Below are 22,779 nucleotides of genomic sequence, written 5' to 3'. Positions count from 1 at the left end.
AATGATAGTGATAGATAATGATTACTTGTAATTTTAATAAAATTTGCCACCCAACAGTTAAAAAAAAATAATAAAATTTGAAATTCCACAATTTAGTTGGAATATATTATAAAAAAAATAGATAAGAGACTCTTCTCTATTTTTGCAGCATTAAAATATTGATAAATGTTGTGACCAAACATTGATATGTCACATATTGATAACAAAAATGTAAAGATCGATATTTTTGCCAATCACTACCGGTGATAATTCTTCTGTGTAAAGAAACACATTTTTAACTATTAAACTCAAGTAATATGTCGAGCTCAGATAAAGTAGATTTATGGAATACAGACAGTGGAATGGAATCAATGTCCGACTCTAATAAAGATATTACTCCAGTATCTGAAAGATACGATGACGAAGAGGAGGTTTGATATTGTTTCTATATTATTAAAACACATTTCTAATATTATTGATTTACTTACTGTTGATACTGTGTTCATTTGAAGGATGAAACTCTTGTTGAACGTCTTTGGGGTCTTACTGAAATGTTTCCTCAAACTTTGAGAAACCATACAAGTAATGTAATTGGTTTAACTAGACAATTTATCACAAGTAAGTTTTTGAATAATTTGTTCGTATTCATGAATAATTATAATTAGGGTTTGAGACTTCATGCATATATATTATTTATTTTAGTCATCCGAAGTACATCATTGATAAATAGATATTTGTTTTTGTTTTACTCTAATCAATGTTTATGAATTAAGATTTTAATTTGAAAGGGAGTAGATCAATTTTATAATATTTTAGTGATTTAATTGATATCTGTGGGGGTATCAATTTTCATGGAGTTGGGTATTACTGGTATTAGTAGTCCAAACAAATGTTATAAATAAATACAGAGCCCTACTGTTAAGAATCCTTGAATATTATTTTATAATTGAGTAGAGTATAGAATACATGGTGGTCGGACACAGGAATGTGCTGACCAAAGGATTTAGGGTAACTTGGGTAAAGGACTCCCACTGTAGTTACCCTACAGTCAGTCATGCGCTAGTTAAACTCATTCTATGTCATTCTATTTCATTATTCTATTCATTTGTATTAATATTAATAATTAACGTTGTATTGTATTATTTACTGTCCAATCAAATTATATATTCTACATTTTTTTTGAAAAGTGAATGTTTTGGTTTTTTTTATTAAGTTTAATTCCTTTACCATGTGGGCCCGCACAACATTACTCATAATCTTATTAAAACTGCAATAAATTCCATAGGAAATTTACTATTTTAAACAAAACTGGTTTAAGAGTGCACACTTATTTTTCTTTCACAATAGTATATTGTAGTCATAAGTTAAAGTGTTATCACCAAACATATACATATTTATATAAATATTAAGTCTAGGATACAAAATATTAATGATAATTAATTAGATTAAAAAACCATGATAAACCATAGGATTAATAGTTCCTCAAAATAAACTTTTCATTATTATATGAAAGTTAGTTATCTGTGATTGAAGATTGGTAGAAAAAAATTGATATTTACTAATAGTATCATGTTTCCTTTCAAAAATGTCTTCTAGATATTTATGTTGTCTAAATACTAAATCTAGGTTAGAAATAAGCTCAAATTCTAATTATTAATTTTATAAAAATATTCTCTATTGAACATTCTTTTTGTCAATACTTCTTTGTTCATTTAATTTTTCACTGTGAAAAAACATGATTTGTATTGTTACATGAATTGTTACAAAACAATTTGTATGTGTTTAAAATAAAATATATAGTTTAAATTTGAATAGAGCATATTTTTCATTATTAGAACTAATTACATTTATTTTTAAATAACATTTATTTATTAAAACTACTAGTCTTCAACACTTGCTGCCACAGAAAACAATTTTGTCAGTTACCTGAATAGCTATATTGCTACATTTTCCAAAGTTTTTAAATTGTTGACAAACATTTCATTAATTATAATTGTAATCAAGAATAAATTTTATGATAAGTTTTATCATTAAAAAAATTGAGAGTTAAGTTTAGATGATTTTATGTTTGAACTAGTATTTTTCATAACTATTGTCAATCTTTTTTAGTTTTTCTGTACACTTAAGAATTATATTAAAGGTTCTTAGAAACATTTATCACTTTATAACATTGTTTTCTTTATTATCCTATACCTTTTATGTAAACATTCAATAGTCCAATTTTTAAAAATGTTCCCGCCTCATCTTTTAAATGGACTTATGAAACATTACCTCTACCATACAGAATCAATTATATATATATTAGTTACTAATTTGTTTTAATATTTTAGAAACATACTCTCTGTCTTGTACCACAACATGGTGCATTTCAACTACTGCTGCCTTGCTGCTTATGCCAGTTCTTTTCGAAACAGAGCGTGTGCAAGTAGAAGAAGCTCAAAAAAATCATTCTAAACAAGTATTAAGAATAAAAAATAAAATCTCCAACCTATAAACCTTTATAACTTAATTAATTGTAATTTATCTTTCAGTTACTTTTGGGACCTGGCAGTGGAAGTGGTAATTTAGGTGGTGGTATGGCTGTATTACCAAATTAATACTTACATATGTTATATTCTGTCATTATTATCTTAGTTTATTATTTTGCCAAATAAATGTTTGTAATTTGCTTTTTTGTTTTAACTTTGTATTATACAAAAATGATTAAAGGTGATGCATTACAATCTTTATTTGTTACTTATAATAATTTTTAAAACTGAATATTTTAATAATTAATTTTTTCATAGTATAAATTTAGAAAGAAAAAATTATTAAATTCAATTAGTTTAAATTTAACATTTATTTAAAGTAAGACAATTATATTTTGATGATTATTTGTACAAAAATCATAAATTCTAAAATTTTAAATAAATATAAATATTGTATTATAGTAATATAATTTCACAAATTAAAATTAAAAAATTAATCTAAAACCATTTTGAGATCTGCCATACTTTCAAGAGCTGAAGTTGATGTCATTTTCTTTTTTTTACAATTTTTTTCTTTCTTTTTATTTAATCTAAAATATAAATATATTATTTTAAAATATATAATAATTTGTGAAAAATATTAGTTGTACTTATTCGTATGATGTAAGAAAGTTTGAGAAAATTTGTGAATTTCTTTACAATGTTTGTCTCGTTCTTCACTGTTCCAAAATTGCACAGAACATGTTTCATTGTAACACTTATACTTTATACAAAAAACAAAGATTAACTACTGTCAATAGGAAATATAACTTAGTTACCATTGCTTTTTTAGTTTTGCTCACAAAGAAAAAATTATCGTGTGTTTCACAAATATGTAAATCTAAAAGATGTGAAGATTGTAACATCTTGCGGCAATAAGAACATGTATATCGATGACTTGAATTATAATGCCTATCATATAATTCTAATGAGGTGAAACTGACTACACATCCATTCACATTACATTTAAATAATTCTGTTGCCCTATTAAATAGATAAATTCTGTGAAAATTCTATAAATTTTGAGGTATTTAATATGACATACCTTGATTCATTTATTTGACTCTCTATCTCAAAAACTCCTTCACGTCGATAAACTTTTAATACATTATCAACACATTTGAATAAATCATCACTTATAAATTTGTGTCCACTGCCACATGCTAGTATAAATTCAAACTTTTCAGTAATTGACATTAGAGTAATTTGAAGTTAGAACAAAATTATATTTTTTTAATTAATTATAGGAATGAATTAATTCGTGATTTGGGTATAAAGAAAGTTGTTTTTTCTAAAGAAAACTAAAAAAACAAATTAATATTTAACTATATTACAATTTTAATTCCATTCAAGAAAATTGTAATTGTTCATTTAAGATTATCGCAAACAAAATCATCAATTAAAATAATCATGCACAAAATACTACCTCGTCTTATCAAATTTAACCATTTGTTATCACAGACTTGAATATATATTTGTTTGTTTATTTTAATTCAATAAATTTAGCTAATGTAAATTAAATTAAATCGTAATTATATTTAACATATAACCAAACCCATTCAAGACAATTTCGACCAAAATGGATCCCTCTAATGCCTAAAACCAAATCAAAAAATTATACTCCTTCCTAAATGTTTTTGTGGTATTACGTCTTCGTCTTTTGCATTATAACATGCTATAAATCGCTTTTATATCATTGAATTGTAACACGGAATAAGAGCACGAGACTCTTAATCTCGGGGGTCGTGGGTTCGAGCCCCACGTTGGGCGCCAGATAACACGGCCGCCGGGGATTGACAGCCAANTAAGAGCACGAGACTCTTAATCTCGGGGTCGTGGGTTCGAGCCCCACGTTGGGCGCCAGATAACACGGCCGCCGGGGATTGACAGCCAATTATAGAAAGTGTTCCAGAAATCATGTGAAAAAAGGAGGCACGGTACGGGATTAGAACCCGCGACCCAATGCGTCGTACAGACAAACCTTACCACAAGGCCACCGTGCACTTATGATTCTTATCCCGATACACTTTCATATAGGTTGATAACGTGATGTGCGGCTGAGGGAAACACGGTACCGTGTCAATTGATGTACATATTATTTATTCTTGAAAATGTCTGGAAATTATGAATATATTGATGTTATGACTTCTAGGTAAGATTATGTGTAATGTAAAAACTGATTGTGGTAACATTGACTATTAAGTTGTAAAAAATATTGAAATTCATGTTTTTTGTCATTTAATTCAAATTTGGCATTAATTTTTAAATTCATTTTTTATATAGTTTGTCTTTATCATCACCTAGCACTTGTGTATAAATTTTTGTATTAATATTCAATCTTAATGGTAGTCAATTTTCTATTTTTAGCCAGATAAAACTAAGATTCCAGAAAAAAATCATGAATAATTCAAGAGCATATAATTAGTACATAAAATTAAAGAAAATATATTTAGGTTTATGTAAAAAAAAGAAAAATTGAAACTCTTAGAGGGTCTAAAAATATTTTCTGCTTTATTTATGGTAAAATTAAAAGTTAATTACTAAATGCACACATCAAAAGTATGCATTTTGATTTAAATTGTTAAACAAAAAAAAAATTATACCTTCTTAAAGGAACATTGGCTTGTCTATTTAAAAAATGCTGACACATTTTTTTTTAAATTTTAAAATGAAATACTTTACAGAATTAATTTTTCTAAACACATTTATCAAGCGTATTCAAAACACCCTTATATTTATATAATAATTATTAAATTTTAACTCCTAAAAATTATTTATGAATTTATTTAATATTTTAATAAAACATAGTAAAACATACAAAATATTTTTTGTATGGATTTATCATTTATTAATGTATAATACTTCATTTATAATTATCTATAAGGAATAATTCTATAGAATAATCAATTAAAAATTAATGAAAATCTTTTATTAAAGCCCGCCTTATTCCTCCCGATCAATAACCCATAGTCCTGGGATAAAAAAAAAAAAAATGAAGAGCAACAAAGAAGATTCAAGTGATGAAGAACGATGGCTAAAAGCTATTGAAACTGGTAAACTGGATGAAGTAGATGAAGAATTAAAAAAAATTACCAAAAAAGATCCTAAAATGATGACTGCTAGACAAAGAGCAATGTTTGATAGAAAAACTGAAAACAAAGAATTTACCGAGGAACTTGTTGCACTTCCTTCAGGTAATGTTATTATTATCTATTGGAAATAGAAAATTTAAGATTATTTAAATTTTTTTGATTATATTCTTCATGTTTATTATCACTACGTGTTAAACAATAATTCATGTCAATTATTGACATCAAAAAAATTAATCTGTTGTATAATTGGAAATTTTTTAAACAATTTTTTTTTTAATAAAACCTAAAAGTTTTAATTTTAAAATTTTAAAAAGTTTTGAAAGTTTTAATTATTTTTTACAATTGATGTATTTATGTGAGTATTTTCTAAATAAATATATTATTCCAAATAAATAAATTACTTATGTTAGTCAATAAATAGTTGAGGCATTAACATAAGGAAAGGTACTAAATTTCTTAAATATTTAAAAAACATGATATAGTAAAGGTTTCATAAAATTATAATTATTCATAATTTTCTATAATTCCAAAAAAAAAAACCATATAGAATTCAATAATAATCTGATTTGTCAAAATACTTTGCAGTGTGTTGTTTTTAATTAATTAACTTGACACTAATTTAAGAATTACTTTTTATAATTGAAAATAATTCACTATTTTTGTCACTTTTATAAAATAAAGTAACATATTTTACTTTTTCTTACATCATAATGAGCTTCTATGCTTGTTGTTTGTCTGTTTGCAATCTATTGTGTCTCGTTTCATAAGCGTAATACAAGTAATAGTTTACATAAATAGTATTCTTCTTTTGGCTCTTAATACTCTCTAAGAGTTTTCTCAGCCATCACAATACCCCACTATATTTTTTCTCGCAAGATTTTCTTCCACAAGTTCCAACCATCTTTTCCTGGGTTGTTCAAGATCTTTTTCTAATTGGTTTCTATTTCATGACTTCTTTACTTACGTCATTCTCTTTCTTCCACATAAAGTGTCCTATTGAATTCTTTGCCCTCTTTGTCATATTATCCTCCAAATTTTATTGTCAAAAGTCAACATTTAAAACATATAACAATATTCTAAACTTAGTTTCAAATTGTTATTACATTTTTAAATAATTTTTGTAGGCTATAGGGAAAAAATTCTTACTCCTGAAATGTTACAAAAGAAAGCTATTAAATCTCAAAAAAGAAAACAACAAGCAGATCAAAAAAGAGAAAATGACAAAAAGCGAACAATGGAAAGATTGTTAAAAAAACATGAAAGTAAAACTAAGAGTAATGCTAAAGGACGAATGACAAGAAAAACAGTAAATAATATTATATATATCAGTAGACATGGCAAAATTGCTCTCTTATTTCCTGAAGGAATGGATTTCCCATTGAAAAATTCAAAAGCAAAGTATGTTTTATTTCACTATGAAGGGTACATGAAAAAAACAATGACAGTCACTTTCTTGATTGCTAAGAAAATAGTGTTTTAAACTTCAAAACAGTAAAACAATTTTTTAACTAATTAAAAATTTTAAATATGGTTAAATGTGGAGATTTCATATGTAGTAAACAAAATAAAATTATGTTTGCAAATTGCAATAGTTACATTTGTTTAAATTAGTTTTTAGATCTTTACACTCAATTGAAACCTAATTTTTTTTAAATTTCAAGGTAGTTTATGATTTTAGATCATACAATTGTTATATCATATTTTTCGTTAAAATATAATTAATATATTTTTAAATTTGAATTTTTCTTTTACTTTATTTTTTAATACTAAATATTGGCCCAATGTTAAAAAAAAAAATTCTAACCTAGTCCAGGGCCAAATTTTGCTTAAATTGTATAGTTTAATTTTTAGTGTTTATGTTTTAGTATGTTTTATGTTATAGAATAATTTTACAATTTTTTTTCTTTAGAACACCACCAGGTCAAAAATTATGTGGAATTGATGGCTGTAAGAAACCTAAAAAATATTCTTGCTCTAAGACTGGTGTTCCTTTATGCAGCTTACAATGTTATAAAACAAATCAATTTAATACTATATATTAATAATTCCTCACTAATGTATATGTTATGTTTTGTAAATTTTTGTAGCTAAATAAAAATATAATTCATTTGTAGGTAACTTTTTTTAGATACTGTTAATGAACTTAAACTACAATTATATATTTTTTTTAATATAATTAAACATTTTCTAAAAGTTTTTTTCTGTGCGTAAAAATAAAATTTTCTACGTAATAATAAGTCACTGAATTTTACAATAAATTAGATTATTTGTAGTCAAGACAGGGTTGTTAAAAAATATATTTAGCCAAGAAACCATTGTAATATTTTAAATTTTCCCATTAGACCCATGTAAATTTTGAAATTTTTGATGTTTTAAAAATCAGTATTTAGATTGTAACAACCCTGAGTGGAAGTATTGGCGTGTTTATGGGTAGTATCTAAAGTGCCCGGGCACTACCTGTGAAATTAGCAAAATTGAAGTATATAGCTTGTAGTTAGTGTAACTATATAGACGTGGCCAAATTCAAGTAGTTGGGAAGTAGTAGACGAGGAAAAAGAAGTGTAACTATATAGACACAATTATAATAAAATTAAAATTTGAGATATGACTTGTGAAGTATATTTATTTCCATTTTTTTAAATTATTTTATACAACAATAAATATATATATTTTGAGTGGTAAGAAGGAGAGGAAATTCAATTAACTTTCATGTAGCCTTTTTAATTTTTTGATCATATCACAAAACTACAAAAAAAGCATTGGGCGTTGAACATACGCCGTACTAGATCAGCCTGTTGAGGATTAACATACAACATGTTTTAACATATCATGACATTGTCTATGGATTACTAAAAAAAAAATTTTTGCAAAAAAGTGGGTTACGAAGATTGCCATGAACTAGAGATGGGAATTATGGTTCACCTAAGTGATCCGATTCATTTGAATCAGGTCAACTAGAAGATCCGGTTCAAAGACCCGTTCGCGATCTAAAAGATATTTTGAGTCAATTGAATGGAACATTCAGTATAGTTTTGATTCTTTTGCGGTTCTCGATTCGCGATTCGGATTAGGGATGTGTCGTATAAACAAATGACATATGAATATGTTATCATGTTATCATTGATATTTGGTAAGCGATCAAATCGGTACAGTGTAATTTATACTATGGTTTTCACTACGGTTCGGCGATCTGAATCATTTCGTTCACTATNACGGTTCGGCGATCTGAATCATTTCGTTCACTATTTTGACCCGTTCAATGCGATCCGTTCGTTCGCGAACGACACATCTCTACCATGAACTGATAATGCTACTGCATTCATATACTCCGATATTGTAAAAAACATTTCTGAATATATTACTCCGACAACAATTACTGTGAATACCTGGTTACAAAAATTTGGATTTTACTACGACGATGATTAGTCCTAATAGGACAATTGTTTGCTCCGAATATCGATTATTCACGAAACCGATTAAAAAATTATGAAATTTCGGAGTAGATCAATATCGTAGTAATATATTATGTGATGAAAAAATATAAACCTTATCGCTAATTAGTACATATTAATTATTATAAAAGAAAAGCGTTATAATTGATTACTGTCTATTAATGAATAATTATAACAATAAAGACGCTCGAACTGCATACCACTTTCGATAGGTACATTAAGGTAAGGAAAGAGGCTTTGAACTAAAACAACTCCAGTTTTATGGGCATTCATTGTTTCCGCCAAACCGATAGTTTTTACTTGTCTATGAATAAAATAAAAGCTTGAGAACCACTGGTTAAAATATTTGCCAAAATAACCCCATAATAATTATCTAATATTCATTTAATCGAACTTTTTACTATTTTTTTACTTTTATTAGATAACAGTGCATAGATAATTGTGAATCATTTCATTCACATTTTAATGAACAATTTTTTAAGGCACATCCTTCTATTAATTTATTTTTAAACATTTTAATAGAAAATATTTAGTTCTATAATTACATTAAAATATATAGTTTTAATAATGGAGATTTAAAAAGTGTACGGAATAAAAATGAAATCCGTTTCAGAAAAACAAAAGAGAGAATTGATAAATTTAATAACAATGATATTAGTCGATTTGAATTTATGAAATTAGTTTTCAACAACTATCGAAAAATGTATAGATCATAGATCTATTTTTTATTATATTATTACACGTATTAGACATTTTTTAAGCTTATTATTAATATTTGAATTTTATTTCAATGTTTTGATGACTTTTTATTTTCTTATATTTTTATTATTTATTACAAATATATATATATATATGTAGATATATTATATATACATACTTAAGATAGTATAATATCTATTATAATTTATTTACCTTAAGTAAAACGTCATATTTTCTTTATAAAGGATGCCTATGTGATAAAATAAGTAATTATTCAAAACGACGTGACCGTAATTAGGGATGATTAAGAGGAGCAAAAATTCTTGGGGGCGAATTTCATTTGATAGTGATGGGACAAAAAATTACTTAATTTTGCTCATTAATAGTAATATCCTACGCAAAAATCTTAAATACAGGCCTGAACGTAACATTCCATAAAAGCCAAACAATTTGGTACTGGTAGCTACCTAACCTGCCCGTATGCTAAAACCGATACTAAATCGTCGTGGTGACCTATGGATAAAACTAAATGGTTCTCAAATTTTTTAGTAGATAGACAGGTAGAAGATTAGTTTAGCGGAAACAATACGGTCAATTTTAGCGGAAACGATGATTTCCCAGTTGTATAACTGGTGTAAGCTCTTAAAAAGTTTTTTTTTTTTTTGAGGAGATGAAGAACAATTCCAAATTTCAGATTTAAAATCTTTTTTGTCTCTCTTTATTAGTGCCCATTATTATAACATTTAATTAGATGTAGTTTGTTAATTTATTAATTGGTAAAAAAAAATATAGGGGTGTATGTCACTGATGGATAAGATTCGTCATTAAACAGATGTTTTATAAAAATATTCGGTATCCCATTCTCTAAAACTGTCATTCCAATTAGTCTTGTATAAAATCAAACAAAAATATGATTTAATATCATTTCATTGTTTAAAGGTAAACAACAAAACTAATTAAGTCCAGTTTGGATTCGATCTTTTGATTGGCCGCAATCTGAAGAGATTTGAGGGGCTTAGTCTTCTAAATTTCTGCCTTAAAATATACGGAGAAATTAAATTAATTTGTATTTCTTGTTGTATAGGAATATTTTTCTGATTAGGTAAAAAATTATGTAAATTAGAGTTCTCAAATAATTTGTTGCAATACTCCTACACTGTAGTCAATTTAAGTAAACACAAGACAGTTATAAGTTAACAGCCGACAAGAGTTTATGATTAATCATAAATTTTCTTAATTCTTCAGTTAAGATAATTAGTTTTAAACTTAACTAAGTCGAGTTGAAAATATGCAGTCGATTCAGTAAAAAATGGTTGAGTTTTTTTCATTTGTATGAGGATTACCTGAAGTTTTGTCAGTTGTTTATACGATAAATAAAATAAAAAAATATAGTGAACGTGATTTTATTTTTTAGGAATATGTTTACATATTCTCAAAAGTACATATAAAACGAATTAAAATTTTTAAAAAAACATAATTTTGTATTAATAGAACAATACATTTGTATTTGCAGGATACACGTTAAGATAACGAGATAAAAATATTGGCAAAATAATCATCTTTTTGCAATGTCGGCCCAGGAAGCCTTCAATAAATTTGATATTTTTTTTTCTCGCTGGACGACTGAGAAAATTGTCTGATAGGTCATCAAGGAAAATTGCCTCCGGGATCATGTCCAAAGTTCCAGACCGCCACTATTTCCTAATCAAGATCGATTTGATCTGACCAAAGCTGAAAGTCATTCAAACGAGGATCATCTTTGAACAAAAGAAACACACAAAAACATTGTAAAAAAAAAAAAAGTTTTAAATTTTTGACTATTTTCTTATTATACCTTACTATATATATAGTACTCAAATAAAAAAAATGTTGACCATGACAATAAGTGTGTTCTCTCAGTTGTCGGTGATGGGTAATAGAACCCCCTCACGGCGAAAATAATTATATTTAAATACTATATTTTGGAGGGGGTATAAAAATGTATTTATGTAATTCCTTGATCCCCAATGAGACATCTTGAAGTAGTGATAAATAGATTTAGACTAGGGTACATTAGGCTCGTTCATGGGCATCTCATACGATAAGATGAGGCTGAACAATGTATCACCTATAGGGAAGACCTTATTGCGAAACATGCCATGATTCATTGTAGAAAATATACAAACATAAAAAATAACGTCATTTTCCTGAATATCTCTACGAATTACTAGGACCGAACCATGAAGTCAACAAAAGTTATTTCTTCATTAAATCAAACTAAATAGTATCAAAAATTCTAACTTTTTGAATTTTAAAATTATGTATACATAAATACCTAGATTTGTAAATTATTTTGTAGATATCTAATGGATATAAAACCTGTCAATTAATATGAGCCAATAACTATAGCCTCTCAATTCTTAAATACAAAAATAGTGTTTTTATGTATATTTTCCAAAGACAAAATTCTGAGAACACCCTTGTTACTCTCGTATACGGGCATAGTTATTTTTTATAAGAGTCCCCCCAAAAATCAGAAAAATCATTTATTTAAAGAAAATAAAGATAATTTTTTTTGTGATATAATTTTAATAGTTTTCCCTAACTTATACACCATGCTTAAAATTTTGTGGCGAATATCAAAAAACTGATGAGTGACAAATAAAGGTTATTGAGATTATTTTTTAATTTTTTTGAAAAGGATTTTTTCGGCTGTGTTCGCTAAAGTGTAACGAATCAATTACTAATAAGATTGTTTTTGCACCAAAAAAATTGCTTTGAAACTGAGAATCTTTAAAACTATACATCGAGGGAGAGTTAAAATAAATTATTTTTCAGCATATGTTTGTTGGGTCAAAGAAAAACATACAGTGGAGACGAATAGCATGACGATAATGTGCATTTTGCCATTATTATTATTTGTCTGTTCTTATGCGAATAATTTTTCACTTCTATTTTACATATTAAAAAAAACCTATGTACACAATAAAAGACAATTTATTTTGTGCGTTTGAGAAGCGATAAAGATTTCCACAATAAAATCGTCTACTTTCCCCGATTTGCAGATATATTTGAAAGTAATAGCCTTTTTTTAAATCGATACACGAGTGCAGATCGTGATAGTGAAAGCTTACATTACTAATGACTCTTGATAGCAGAACAAGTATTTAAATGATTTAATGTTTCTAAAGCGCGATCTGTTAGTTAACCATATAAATAATGATAAAATGTTTTTATCTTTAATTTCACATTATCTATTGAGATCCTATAACATTGATGATTATGTATATGATACCACGATTTACAACTTAAATGAATTATTAATTATTAAAATATGTCATGTGTACTAAAAAAAAATTTAATATTATAATTTTCATTTTCATTTAAATGATAACATTTAATTTCATTATTATGATAATTTAAATAAATTACAAAGAACTTCTGAATTATATAATATTAAAGTTAGAAAAAAGATTACACTTAAGCCCTTAATTATACGTGACGTTTAGCATTTTTATTTAAAAGAAATCACAAAATGATTAGAAATAAAGCTTTATTAAAGATATTTCTAGTTTCAATTATTGTATTAGTATTTTTATTAACTTTGAAAAAGAAATTTAGAAGTAATAATGAGTTGGTGAGAGGTAAAGATTTACTTGAAATAGCTATTCGATCTGCTCAGTTGGGAGGATTACAAGTTATAAATATTTACAAACAGAATTTAATTAAAACAAGATCCAAAGGTAAAACAAAAGAAGGTGCTAATGATCCAGTTACTAATGCCGATTATACTTCTCATTGTGCTATGTATTATCAAATTAAAAATGCTTTTCCTGACATAAAAGTATTTTATTTTAATCAAAATATATCTCATATTATTGTTTGTAACTAAACTTTTATTTTCTAATAGTTGATTTCCGAAGAAGAACTATCAGAGTTAGATTGCAAAAAACTAAATATACAGCCGATTAATTCATTTGATGAGAAATATATAATCAATGTTGAAGAAAAATTAGAAAAAAAAGATATAACTATTTGGATTGATCCTTTAGATGCTACACAGGAGTTTACTGGTGTGTAATAAAATTATTGTAGGAAATAAATTTACAGGTGAATTTTCTATAAAAAAATATTTTTTTATAATAATTGAAAAATTAAAAATAAGTATAAGATAATTTTTAAATAAAAATAACAAAATTATAGATAACAAGTTTTCATGTGAATATTTAATTGAGTTTTTCTCCTCATATAAGTTTTTTTTTAATATAAAAAAAAATACTCTATTAAATTAATAAAATAAACATATTTTAAAAACTATTACCATTAAATTTCTTTAAATTAAATATTTTATAGATGATGTTTTAAACTTCAAATTTTATATCTTATATAATTAAATGTACAAATTTTACTTAGGTTATTTATTAATAAAATATTTGAATTTTCTTCAATTAAATAAAAAAATAGACTGCGAAATTGATAAAATATCTTCTTTTTTCTAAAGGCTAAGCCTTGTCATAGTTTTTTATATCCTGGGGAAATTAAGTTCAGTGGTTTCCCATTGTCTTCTGCACTGGGAACATGGTGCTTTTTCGCCATCGTAGAAGCGCACGCATGGTCACCCATCCGTTCACCTACGGCGGTATGCGCGGCTTAACACTAGAGTATTGTCAACAACTAGTGTGACCACCACGCCACACCACTCCCCTTGATAAAATATACCACCCTACAAAAATGTAATATTTTAATTTTTGCATGATGCTGGTTATACTTACTAAATGTATTTTCAGTCATCTCTAAAAATATATTTTAATAATAACGATAAGTTTATATGGTAATTTTATAAGAAAAAAATGTACAGCAATTTGTTCAACACTAGTGAGTTTTGGGGAATTTTTTTATCAGTAGTATTCAGATTAAACAACAGGAAACCATAAAATATATTAAATATTATTTTTTAAACAATTAAATGTTGATGACAAATGTATTTTAATTTAATTTCTATAAAATTTGTTTTTTATAATATAAAAAATTTTATTTTAAAAAGAAATATTTAATGAAAAATACTCAACAAATATATTAATTAGATGTTAACTGAACAAATGTTAAATTAAGTTATTGTTAAATCTAAATATCTCCGTTAAGCTAAAAATGTTTAGCTTATTTGCTTGTTTATGGCCATAGATGTGTCATTTATTTTAATAACAAATTAAAGTTTTAAAGTAATTACTTTTAAATTTTGTTTAGAAAACTTAACACAATATGTTACTACTATGGTATGTGTTGCATACAAAGGTATACCCATAATGGGTGTAATTCATGAACCTTTTAAATCAAAAACTACATGGGCATGGGATTCCAAATCAACGTCTCAAAATTTTGAACTAATAAAAGTAAGTTTTTATTTTGATTAATACATAAGTAAAAACGAAATTAATGTATATATTTTTTAATAGGTTCCTAATAAAAGATCTGTAATCGTATCAAGATCCCATAAAGGGAATATTTTGGATTATTTAGAAACTCACTTATTTAGCATACCTATAACAACAGCTGGAGGGGCAGGTTATAAAGCATTGCAAGTATTATTTGGAAATTCATCTGCTTATATACATACAACTAATATTAAAAAGTGGGATATATGTGCTGGTGATGCTATTTTAAGGAGTCAAGGTGGTAAAATGACATCACTAAAAAATGAAGATATATCATATAATAAGTATACTAATTTTGTTCATGTTGGAGGAATTATAGGAACTATTCATGATCATCTGTATTATGTTAATGCCTTTAAATAAATAATCAATGTTTTATTAATTATTATTTAAAATAGTGTTACTAGATCAATAATTAAATTTGCTTTATATATATTTTTATTATGTATAACAGTTTTGAGGAGAAAATATTGATTTTTGAAATTTATTTTATAATACTTACAATTTAATAAGTTAAATGTTGGGCTGTGATAAAATTTAAATACAAATAAAAGTTGAATATTAGTTACTAATAAATCTTTTTTTGTAATAATTTTTCATAGTTCTATAATAACAAACATTTTTGTTATTTTTTAAGTAATTAACGAATGGAATAAAATTGACTTAATTATAAGTGCTCAGCATTTCAACAAAAATACATAAATTATGATAAAATTAGTTTTTAAAAAGGAATTAGGTATTTTATTTTTATACAACCATTATTCTATATTATTAGAACAAAAAGTTTACCTTGTATTTAAGATCAGACCTTTCAGTGAACTATTTCAATAATTCAAAGTTCATTTTAAGCAAACAAAAATGAATAAAGGTTATGCAATTTAAGATTCAACTTTTTTGAATTAAATTCTTATATTTTATAAATTTTAACTTATTTTCAAAACTTTAAGATAAAATGTAGTTTATTAATTATTATTTTTAATTTTAAATAAATTCCGTTATTGATGTATTAATAAAATATTGACGCCAAGATTCATTGATCTTTATAAAAATGTAAGATCTATACAAAAAATAAGTAAATTAATACAAATTGCTATATAAGTGATTTTTGAAGAAAAAGAAGTTTTCGACTATCATAAGTTCTGAGAACCAAAAAATACTTTAGAAAATTTATTTTTATTGCATTAAAATGATAAAAATTTTGATGATTTTATTTAATAAATTTATTTGTTAAACATTGCAATTGCTAATAAAATGATCAAAACAATTATCTTGGCTAGCTTTAAAAAATAAAAAGTAGACTAAATATTATAAATCAAATAAAAATTTTTATCATCCATTTATAACAGAGCAAAAAAATAGTTCATCAAATAATAAAAAAAACCAGCACAGAGGGGTCGCGGCACAGTGGTGACGTGGCATAGTTGGATCAAGTATTATGATACCTGACAGTGATTAAAATCACTATAAAAAAAACGCTTCGATGCAAATCTTTAGATAGTGTTTAATTTTAAAAAATTAGTGGATTATTCCAAAAGCTACATGATCTGCTAGTTTCTTATTAATATCAAGAATAAAAAAGGGATTATTAAAAAATATTATTTCTCATAAAAAATAGTGTTGATCCATACACTTTTCAATAAGTTAAAGCATTATTAAGTTAGAAATGTAAAAAATAAAATCAAGAATTTTCACACGAAAATAGCATTCGGTAGCCATTTTCACCGTGAAGATAAAATAACGTTCGAAATTTTTTTTTCCATAATAAAGTATATTACATTAGCTTTAATTTAATATATATATAAAAGTGTCAGACTTTCAGGAACATTTTCAAAAGTCAAGTTGAAAAAGTAAATTTTTTGTGAAAAAGTTGTAATTTTGAATCCCCTTCTGTAGGCAGGTAAAGGGTCATATATAAAAAAAAACGGTAGCACAGAGGGGTGGCGGCACAGTGGGGTCGTGGCATAGTTGGGTCCAGTATAGATGATATTTGACAGTTATTAAAATCACTATCATAAAAAACGCTTTGATGCAAATCTGTAGATAGTGTTTAATTAAAAAAAAAAAATTTGTTAAAATAGCATATTTTTGAAAATGGTAGCCATTTGCACATAGAAGATAAGATGTCGGGACAAATTTTTTTTTTTTCATTTTATAGTACATAAAATAAGCTTTAATTTGATATATGTTTAAAGGACCCAGTATTTCCGGAACATTTTCAAAAATTAAGTTGAAAAAGTTATTTTTTGTAAAAAAGTTACTATTTTAAATCCTCCCAGTGAGCAGAATAAGTGTTAGATTTTCAAAAAAAATTATATCAAATGAAAGGGAAATATCTAAGGTTTCAATACAAAAAAATATTATTTTTATTTGTTCATTTTTGAAAAAGTTATGGCAGTTTTAAGTACAAAAAACATCCCGATAAAATGTAATTTTTATCGCAAACATTACATTTTTTTTTAAATTTTCGACAGCCATTTGCACATAGAAGATAAGATGTCGGGACAAATTTTTTTTTTTCATTTGATAGTATATAACATAACCTTTGATTTGATATATGTTTAAAGGACGCAGTATTTCCGGAACATTTTCAAAAGTTCAGTTGAAAAAGATCTATGTTTTTTACAATATTTTAAGTTTTGAACGCCCCCTATATAAGGGGAAATTGTCCAATTTTAATAAAAAGTATGTCAAATGAAAGATGTACTTATAATGTATTTAGAAAAAAAAAATTTGTGCTGATATATACATTTTTCAAAAAGTTATAGCATTTTTAAGTTGAAAATTTAAAATCGAAAATCGAAAATTTTAACACAAAAATAGTGTTTTTTTAACTACGGCAGCCGTTTAAATGTAGAAAAAAAAGTGTCGGGACAAATTTTTTTTTTTCATTTTGTAGTACATAAAATAAGCTTTAATTTGATATATGTTTAAAGGACGCAGTCTTTCCGGAACATTTTCAAAAATTAAGTTGAAAAAATTAATTTTTGTAAAAAAGTTGCCATTTTAAATCCCCCCCAATGAGCAGGTTAAGTGATAGATTTTCAAAAAAATGATATCAAATGAAAGGTAAATATCTAAGGTTTTAGTATAAAAAAAAATTATGTTGATTTGTTGATTTTTCAAAAAGTTATGGAAGTTTTAAGAAAAAAAAGTGAAAAAATTTCGAAAATTAGCGATTTTTAAATTTGTAATTTTTTTGGATATTTCCCCCATTTGCGGGGAACGAGGGAATTTTTTTCAATTTTTAAGGGTAATGTCTTCAACTAGATACGATTTGTGATCTTTTGACGTATTTTTGAAAGAAATCGGTTCAGTGAGAGCTGAGAAAAAGTGGCAACAGACATAAAAATTAATACCTTCTCCGCTTCGCATCGAAGCTGAAAAAAAAAAACACATCATAGTAAAATTAATACCTTCTCCGCTATTTTTTTATTTTATTTATCGTATAAACAACTGACAAAACTTCAGGTAATCCTCATACAAATGAAAAAAACTCAACCATTTTCTCAGCTTCGCATCGAAGCTAATATTGATTAATTTGATTAAAGATAAAACAATTATTTATAGCAAAAATTAAAATTATTATATTACAGGAGACCAAATGTTTATTTATGATATAATTTAAAATTAAAGTTAAAAGATAATAATAACAATAAAAATAACTACCATGGAGTAGCAAATTTGTTCAATATAATTCAATATAGATTAGCTTTATATAAATTTTATGAAAATCGGTGACCCCATCACTGTGACATCCCCTTGAAAGATAAATTAATAACATAATGTAGTTATCACACTAATTATTTACAATTTCAAAACTTGTATTTAATAGATTATTTACCTAATTTAAGTTTTTAAGAAATCACATTTAGTTGGACAGTTTAAGGTAATACAGTTTTTTTTTTTTTACTAGTATTATTAGATTATTAATTACTGTAAAATTACGTACAAAAGCTATAAAACAATGTTATATAATTTTTTGAATTCTTGGCCCTTCATTTTGTGGGGATGATAAAAGATTAGGACATATAATTCTAATATATAATTCTTTCAACAAGTAACCTGTTATCATAGATAACTAAGATGTGCTATGTCAAATAATTGAATATTTGTACTAACACTCAAATATATATTATAACATAGATTAAAGACACATAGATAATCCCCGAAAATCAAACAATTTGTAACCGATCTTTTGTTAATTTTACCTGTAGAAATAGCACTATACATTCTCTCAAGAAATATTAAATATTTAGTAATAACTGTCCAGCTTTTTGATATTCAAGTAATAGCCGTGATTATCCATGCACGGCTAACATCACCAGCACAAATTAAGATAAAACCAGTTATTATTAAAAGTCCATTGCTTATATGATTTAAATAAAACTTCATAAGTACGGATTCGATAAAACATAATGTATTTTAGCTTCGATGCAAAGCTGAGAAGGTATTAGTTTTACTATGATGTGTTTTTTTGTCTGTTACCACTTTTTCTCAGCTCTCACCGGACCGATTTCTTTCAACGATACGTTATAAGATCACAAAACGTATGTAGTCGAAGACATTACCCTTAAAAATGGAAAAAATGTTCCTCGTTCCCCGTAAATGGGGGAAATCTTCAAAAACAAAAATAAATTTAAAAATCGCTAATTTTTGACATTTTTTTTTCTTAAAACTGCCATAACTCTTTCAAAAATGAACAAATCAATATAATTTTTTTTTTCATATCAAAAAGTTGTCATTTTAAATCCCCCCCTGTGGGCAGGTAAAATGTCAAATTTATTAAAAGAATATATCAAATAATAGGTAAAGGCATCAAGCATTTATAAAAAAAAAATTATATTGATTTGGTGATTTTTAAAAAAGTTATGGCACTTTAAAGTAAAAAAAAATTGAAAAAATTTCAAAAATTAACAATTTTTAAATTTGAAATTTTTTTGGAGGTTTCTCCCATTTACGGGGAACGAGGAAAATCTTTTCCATTTTTGAGGGTAATGTCTTCGACTTCATATGATTTGTGATCTTTTGACGTATCGTTGAAAGATATCGATTCAGTGAGAGCTGTGAAAAAGTGGTGACAGAAAAAAAAAACACATCATAATAAAAATAGATCTATGAACTATACATTTTTTGATTGTTGTTAAAAACTAATTTCACAAATTCAAGTCGGCCAACTTATTTTTTATTATATTTATCAATTGTCTCTTTTGTTTTTTTTGAACGAATTTGTATTTTATTCCGTACGCTTTTTGAGACTGTATCAAAACTAATTTTAATGTAATTATATAAATAATATTTTATATTAATTTTTTTAAAAATATATTAATAGAAGGATTCGCCTTAATAAATTGTTCATTAAAATGTGAATAAAATGATTCACAATTAATTATCTATGCACTGTTATCTAATAAAAGTAAAAAAATAGTAAAAAGTTCGATTAAATGAATATTAGATAATTATTATGGGGTTATTTTAGCAAATATTTTAACCAGTGGTTCTCAAGCTTCTATTCATAGACAAGTATAAACTATCGGTTTGGCGGAAACGAAAAACCAACTTTAATCAGATTTAGCGGAAACAATGAACGCCCATATAACTGGAGTTGTTTTAGTTCTAAGCCTCTTTCCTTACGTTAATGTACCTATCGTATCGAAAGTGGTATGCAGTTCGAGGGTCTTTATTGTTATAATTATTCATTAATAGACAGTCATCAATTATAACGTTTTTCTTTTATAATAATTAATATGTACTAATTAGCGATAAGGTTTATATTTTTTCATCACATAATATATTACTACGATATTGATCTACTCCGAAATTTCATAATTTTTTAATCGGTTTCGTGAATAATCGATATTCGGAGCAAATTTCATTCAAAGCAATAAATTAATTGTCCTATTCGGACTAATCATCGTCGTAGTAAAATCCAAATTTTTGTAACCAGGTATTCACAGTAATTGTTGTCGGAGGAGTTTTTTACAATATCGGAGTATACGAATGTAGTAGCATTATCAGTTCATGGCAATTTTCGTAACCCACTTTTTTGCAAAAATTTTTTTTGTAGTAATCCATAGACATAATGTCATGATATGTTATAACATTCTGTATGTTAATTCTCAATAGGCTGATCTAGTACGGCGTATGTTCAACGCCCAATGCTTTTTTTGGAGTTTTGTGATATGATCAAAAAATTAAAAAGGCTACATGATAGTTAATTGAATTTCCTCTCCCTCTTACCACTCAAAAAATATATATTTATTGTTGTTTAAAATAATAGAAATGAATATACTTCACAAGACACATCTCAAATTTTATTTTATTATAATTGTGTCTATATAGTTACACTTCTTTTTCCTCGCCTACTACTTCCCAACTTCTTGAATTTGGCCACGTCTATATAGTTACACTAACTACAAGCTATATACTTAAATTTTGCAGTTGATCTCAAGCTTCTATTTATAGACAAGTATAACCTATCAATTTGTCGGAAACGAATTTATGAACCCATTTATGAAGTAATTTTTATATAATAATTATATTATTAAAAGAAAAAAAATGTTCTACTTATTGATAATTAGATGATTTCGTATGTATACAATTGTTGGTCTATTTGACAAGTTCACCAGTCGTGGGAACCTGACTTTATGAAAATATTGATAGCAATTATGAAATAGGGAAGATTTTTCGGAGAATTGAAAACTCTAATAAAATGGGCCATTAAGATAACGCCGCAATCACTGACGACAACTTATGTTAGTGGTATGATTTTTGTCCACTCGATTAAAAAGCGCAGTTTTTCACATTTATCCTACATTTTTATGTTTGACTTAAAAATGATCATATCCTGTTTGATTTCATCTTAGAGTTTTGAAATTTCGGGTAGGCAAAGAATATAACTTTGGAAATGATTATACATTACATTATGATTATAATAGGCTTTTTAAGATATCACTTATTCAGCAATAAACTGTTTAAGTTAAAAATCTTTAAAAAAATTTTATGGCCAAACTATAAATCTCAAAAAAAATAAAANTCTTTAAAAAAATTTTATGGCCAAACTATAAATCTCAAAAAAAAGAAAAAAGCCCAATACAACATTTCAAAATATTGTTTTTTAAATATCTTCAAAATTTCAAATTTCTATGATCACTTTAGAGTCTAAATTGTCTAAAGTTTAGACAATGTAATAAAGATTATACCTTTGACAGATGTTACGCCTAAAATTAAGGTAGTGTAGCGTCTTAAATCGTACTCTTTTACGTGGTTTATAGTAAAATTGTTTTATGATCTCACAAAAAGTGCTATATTTTATTTTTAATCGTGTTAAGTATGTAGGATTACATGAATTTACGAAATTATATTAAAAAACGGTAGCACAGTGGGGTCGAGGCACAGTATAGACGTGGCATAGATGAGATAAGTATAGATGATATCTGACAGTGATTAAAATCACTATCATAAGAAACGCTTCGATGCAAATCTGTAGATAGTGTTTCCTTTAGAGAAATTGGTGAAATATTTTAAAAGCAACATGAACTCTTATTTCTTTAATTATATCCTGATTAGTAGTTCTTTGATTTTAAAATATAATATATGAATAAATACTAATTATAGTTTTTAAATTTAGTATGAAATTGTG

The 22,779-nt window shown here is 25.9% G+C and overlaps 5 protein-coding genes across 7 annotated transcripts in view; 3 read left to right on the top strand and 2 right to left on the bottom strand.

Annotated features, from left to right (window-relative positions):
* The window catches only part of LOC126899563 (putative serine protease K12H4.7), a 156,470-nt gene that overhangs the window by 83,348 nt on the left and 50,343 nt on the right, over nucleotides 1-22,779 (bottom strand). The window lies entirely within an intron of this gene.
* LOC126899590 (mitochondrial import receptor subunit TOM22 homolog) lies at nucleotides 209-2,708 on the top strand. Its single transcript, XM_050674636.1, has 4 exons — nucleotides 209-410; nucleotides 492-597; nucleotides 2,310-2,437; nucleotides 2,511-2,708. The coding sequence occupies exons 1-4, from the start codon at nucleotides 297-299 to the stop codon at nucleotides 2,574-2,576; spliced, it is 414 nt and encodes a 137-aa protein (XP_050530593.1). The 5' UTR covers nucleotides 209-296; the 3' UTR covers nucleotides 2,577-2,708.
* LOC126899589 (zinc finger protein 511) lies at nucleotides 2,524-3,887 on the bottom strand. The gene is made up of 4 exons (XM_050674635.1): nucleotides 3,532-3,887; nucleotides 3,266-3,470; nucleotides 3,098-3,210; nucleotides 2,524-3,037 (listed from the first exon to the last, which is right to left on the bottom strand). Exons 1-4 carry the CDS (start codon nucleotides 3,681-3,683, stop codon nucleotides 2,941-2,943), a joined length of 567 nt encoding a protein of 188 aa, XP_050530592.1. The 5' UTR covers nucleotides 3,684-3,887; the 3' UTR covers nucleotides 2,524-2,940.
* LOC126899585 (INO80 complex subunit B) lies at nucleotides 4,010-7,774 on the top strand. Of its 3 annotated transcripts, none has more exons than XM_050674629.1 (5): nucleotides 4,010-4,190; nucleotides 4,573-4,638; nucleotides 5,424-5,680; nucleotides 6,703-6,976; nucleotides 7,488-7,774. In XM_050674629.1, exons 2-5 carry the CDS (start codon nucleotides 4,598-4,600, stop codon nucleotides 7,618-7,620), a joined length of 705 nt encoding a protein of 234 aa, XP_050530586.1. In that variant the 5' UTR covers nucleotides 4,010-4,190; nucleotides 4,573-4,597; the 3' UTR covers nucleotides 7,621-7,774. The 3 variants fall into 3 exon arrangements, with proteins under 3 accessions (XP_050530586.1, XP_050530585.1, XP_050530587.1); XM_050674630.1 differs by lacking the exon at nucleotides 4,010-4,190 and adding an exon at nucleotides 4,854-5,006 and having other exon boundaries at nucleotides 4,325-4,638; XM_050674628.1 differs by lacking the exon at nucleotides 4,010-4,190 and having other exon boundaries at nucleotides 4,323-4,638.
* LOC126899576 (putative inositol monophosphatase 3) lies at nucleotides 13,054-15,695 on the top strand. Its single transcript, XM_050674616.1, has 4 exons — nucleotides 13,054-13,552; nucleotides 13,619-13,781; nucleotides 14,953-15,098; nucleotides 15,162-15,695. The coding sequence occupies exons 1-4, from the start codon at nucleotides 13,244-13,246 to the stop codon at nucleotides 15,501-15,503; spliced, it is 960 nt and encodes a 319-aa protein (XP_050530573.1). The 5' UTR covers nucleotides 13,054-13,243; the 3' UTR covers nucleotides 15,504-15,695.

This window comes from Daktulosphaira vitifoliae, unplaced genomic scaffold, assembly GCF_025091365.1.
Source record: "Daktulosphaira vitifoliae isolate Bord-2020 unplaced genomic scaffold, ASM2509136v1 Scaffold_2, whole genome shotgun sequence".
Lineage (NCBI taxonomy): Eukaryota > Metazoa > Arthropoda > Insecta > Hemiptera > Phylloxeridae > Daktulosphaira > Daktulosphaira vitifoliae.
The sequence above is the reverse complement of the archived record's forward strand: the minus strand, read 5'-3'. Positions and strand labels throughout refer to the sequence as shown.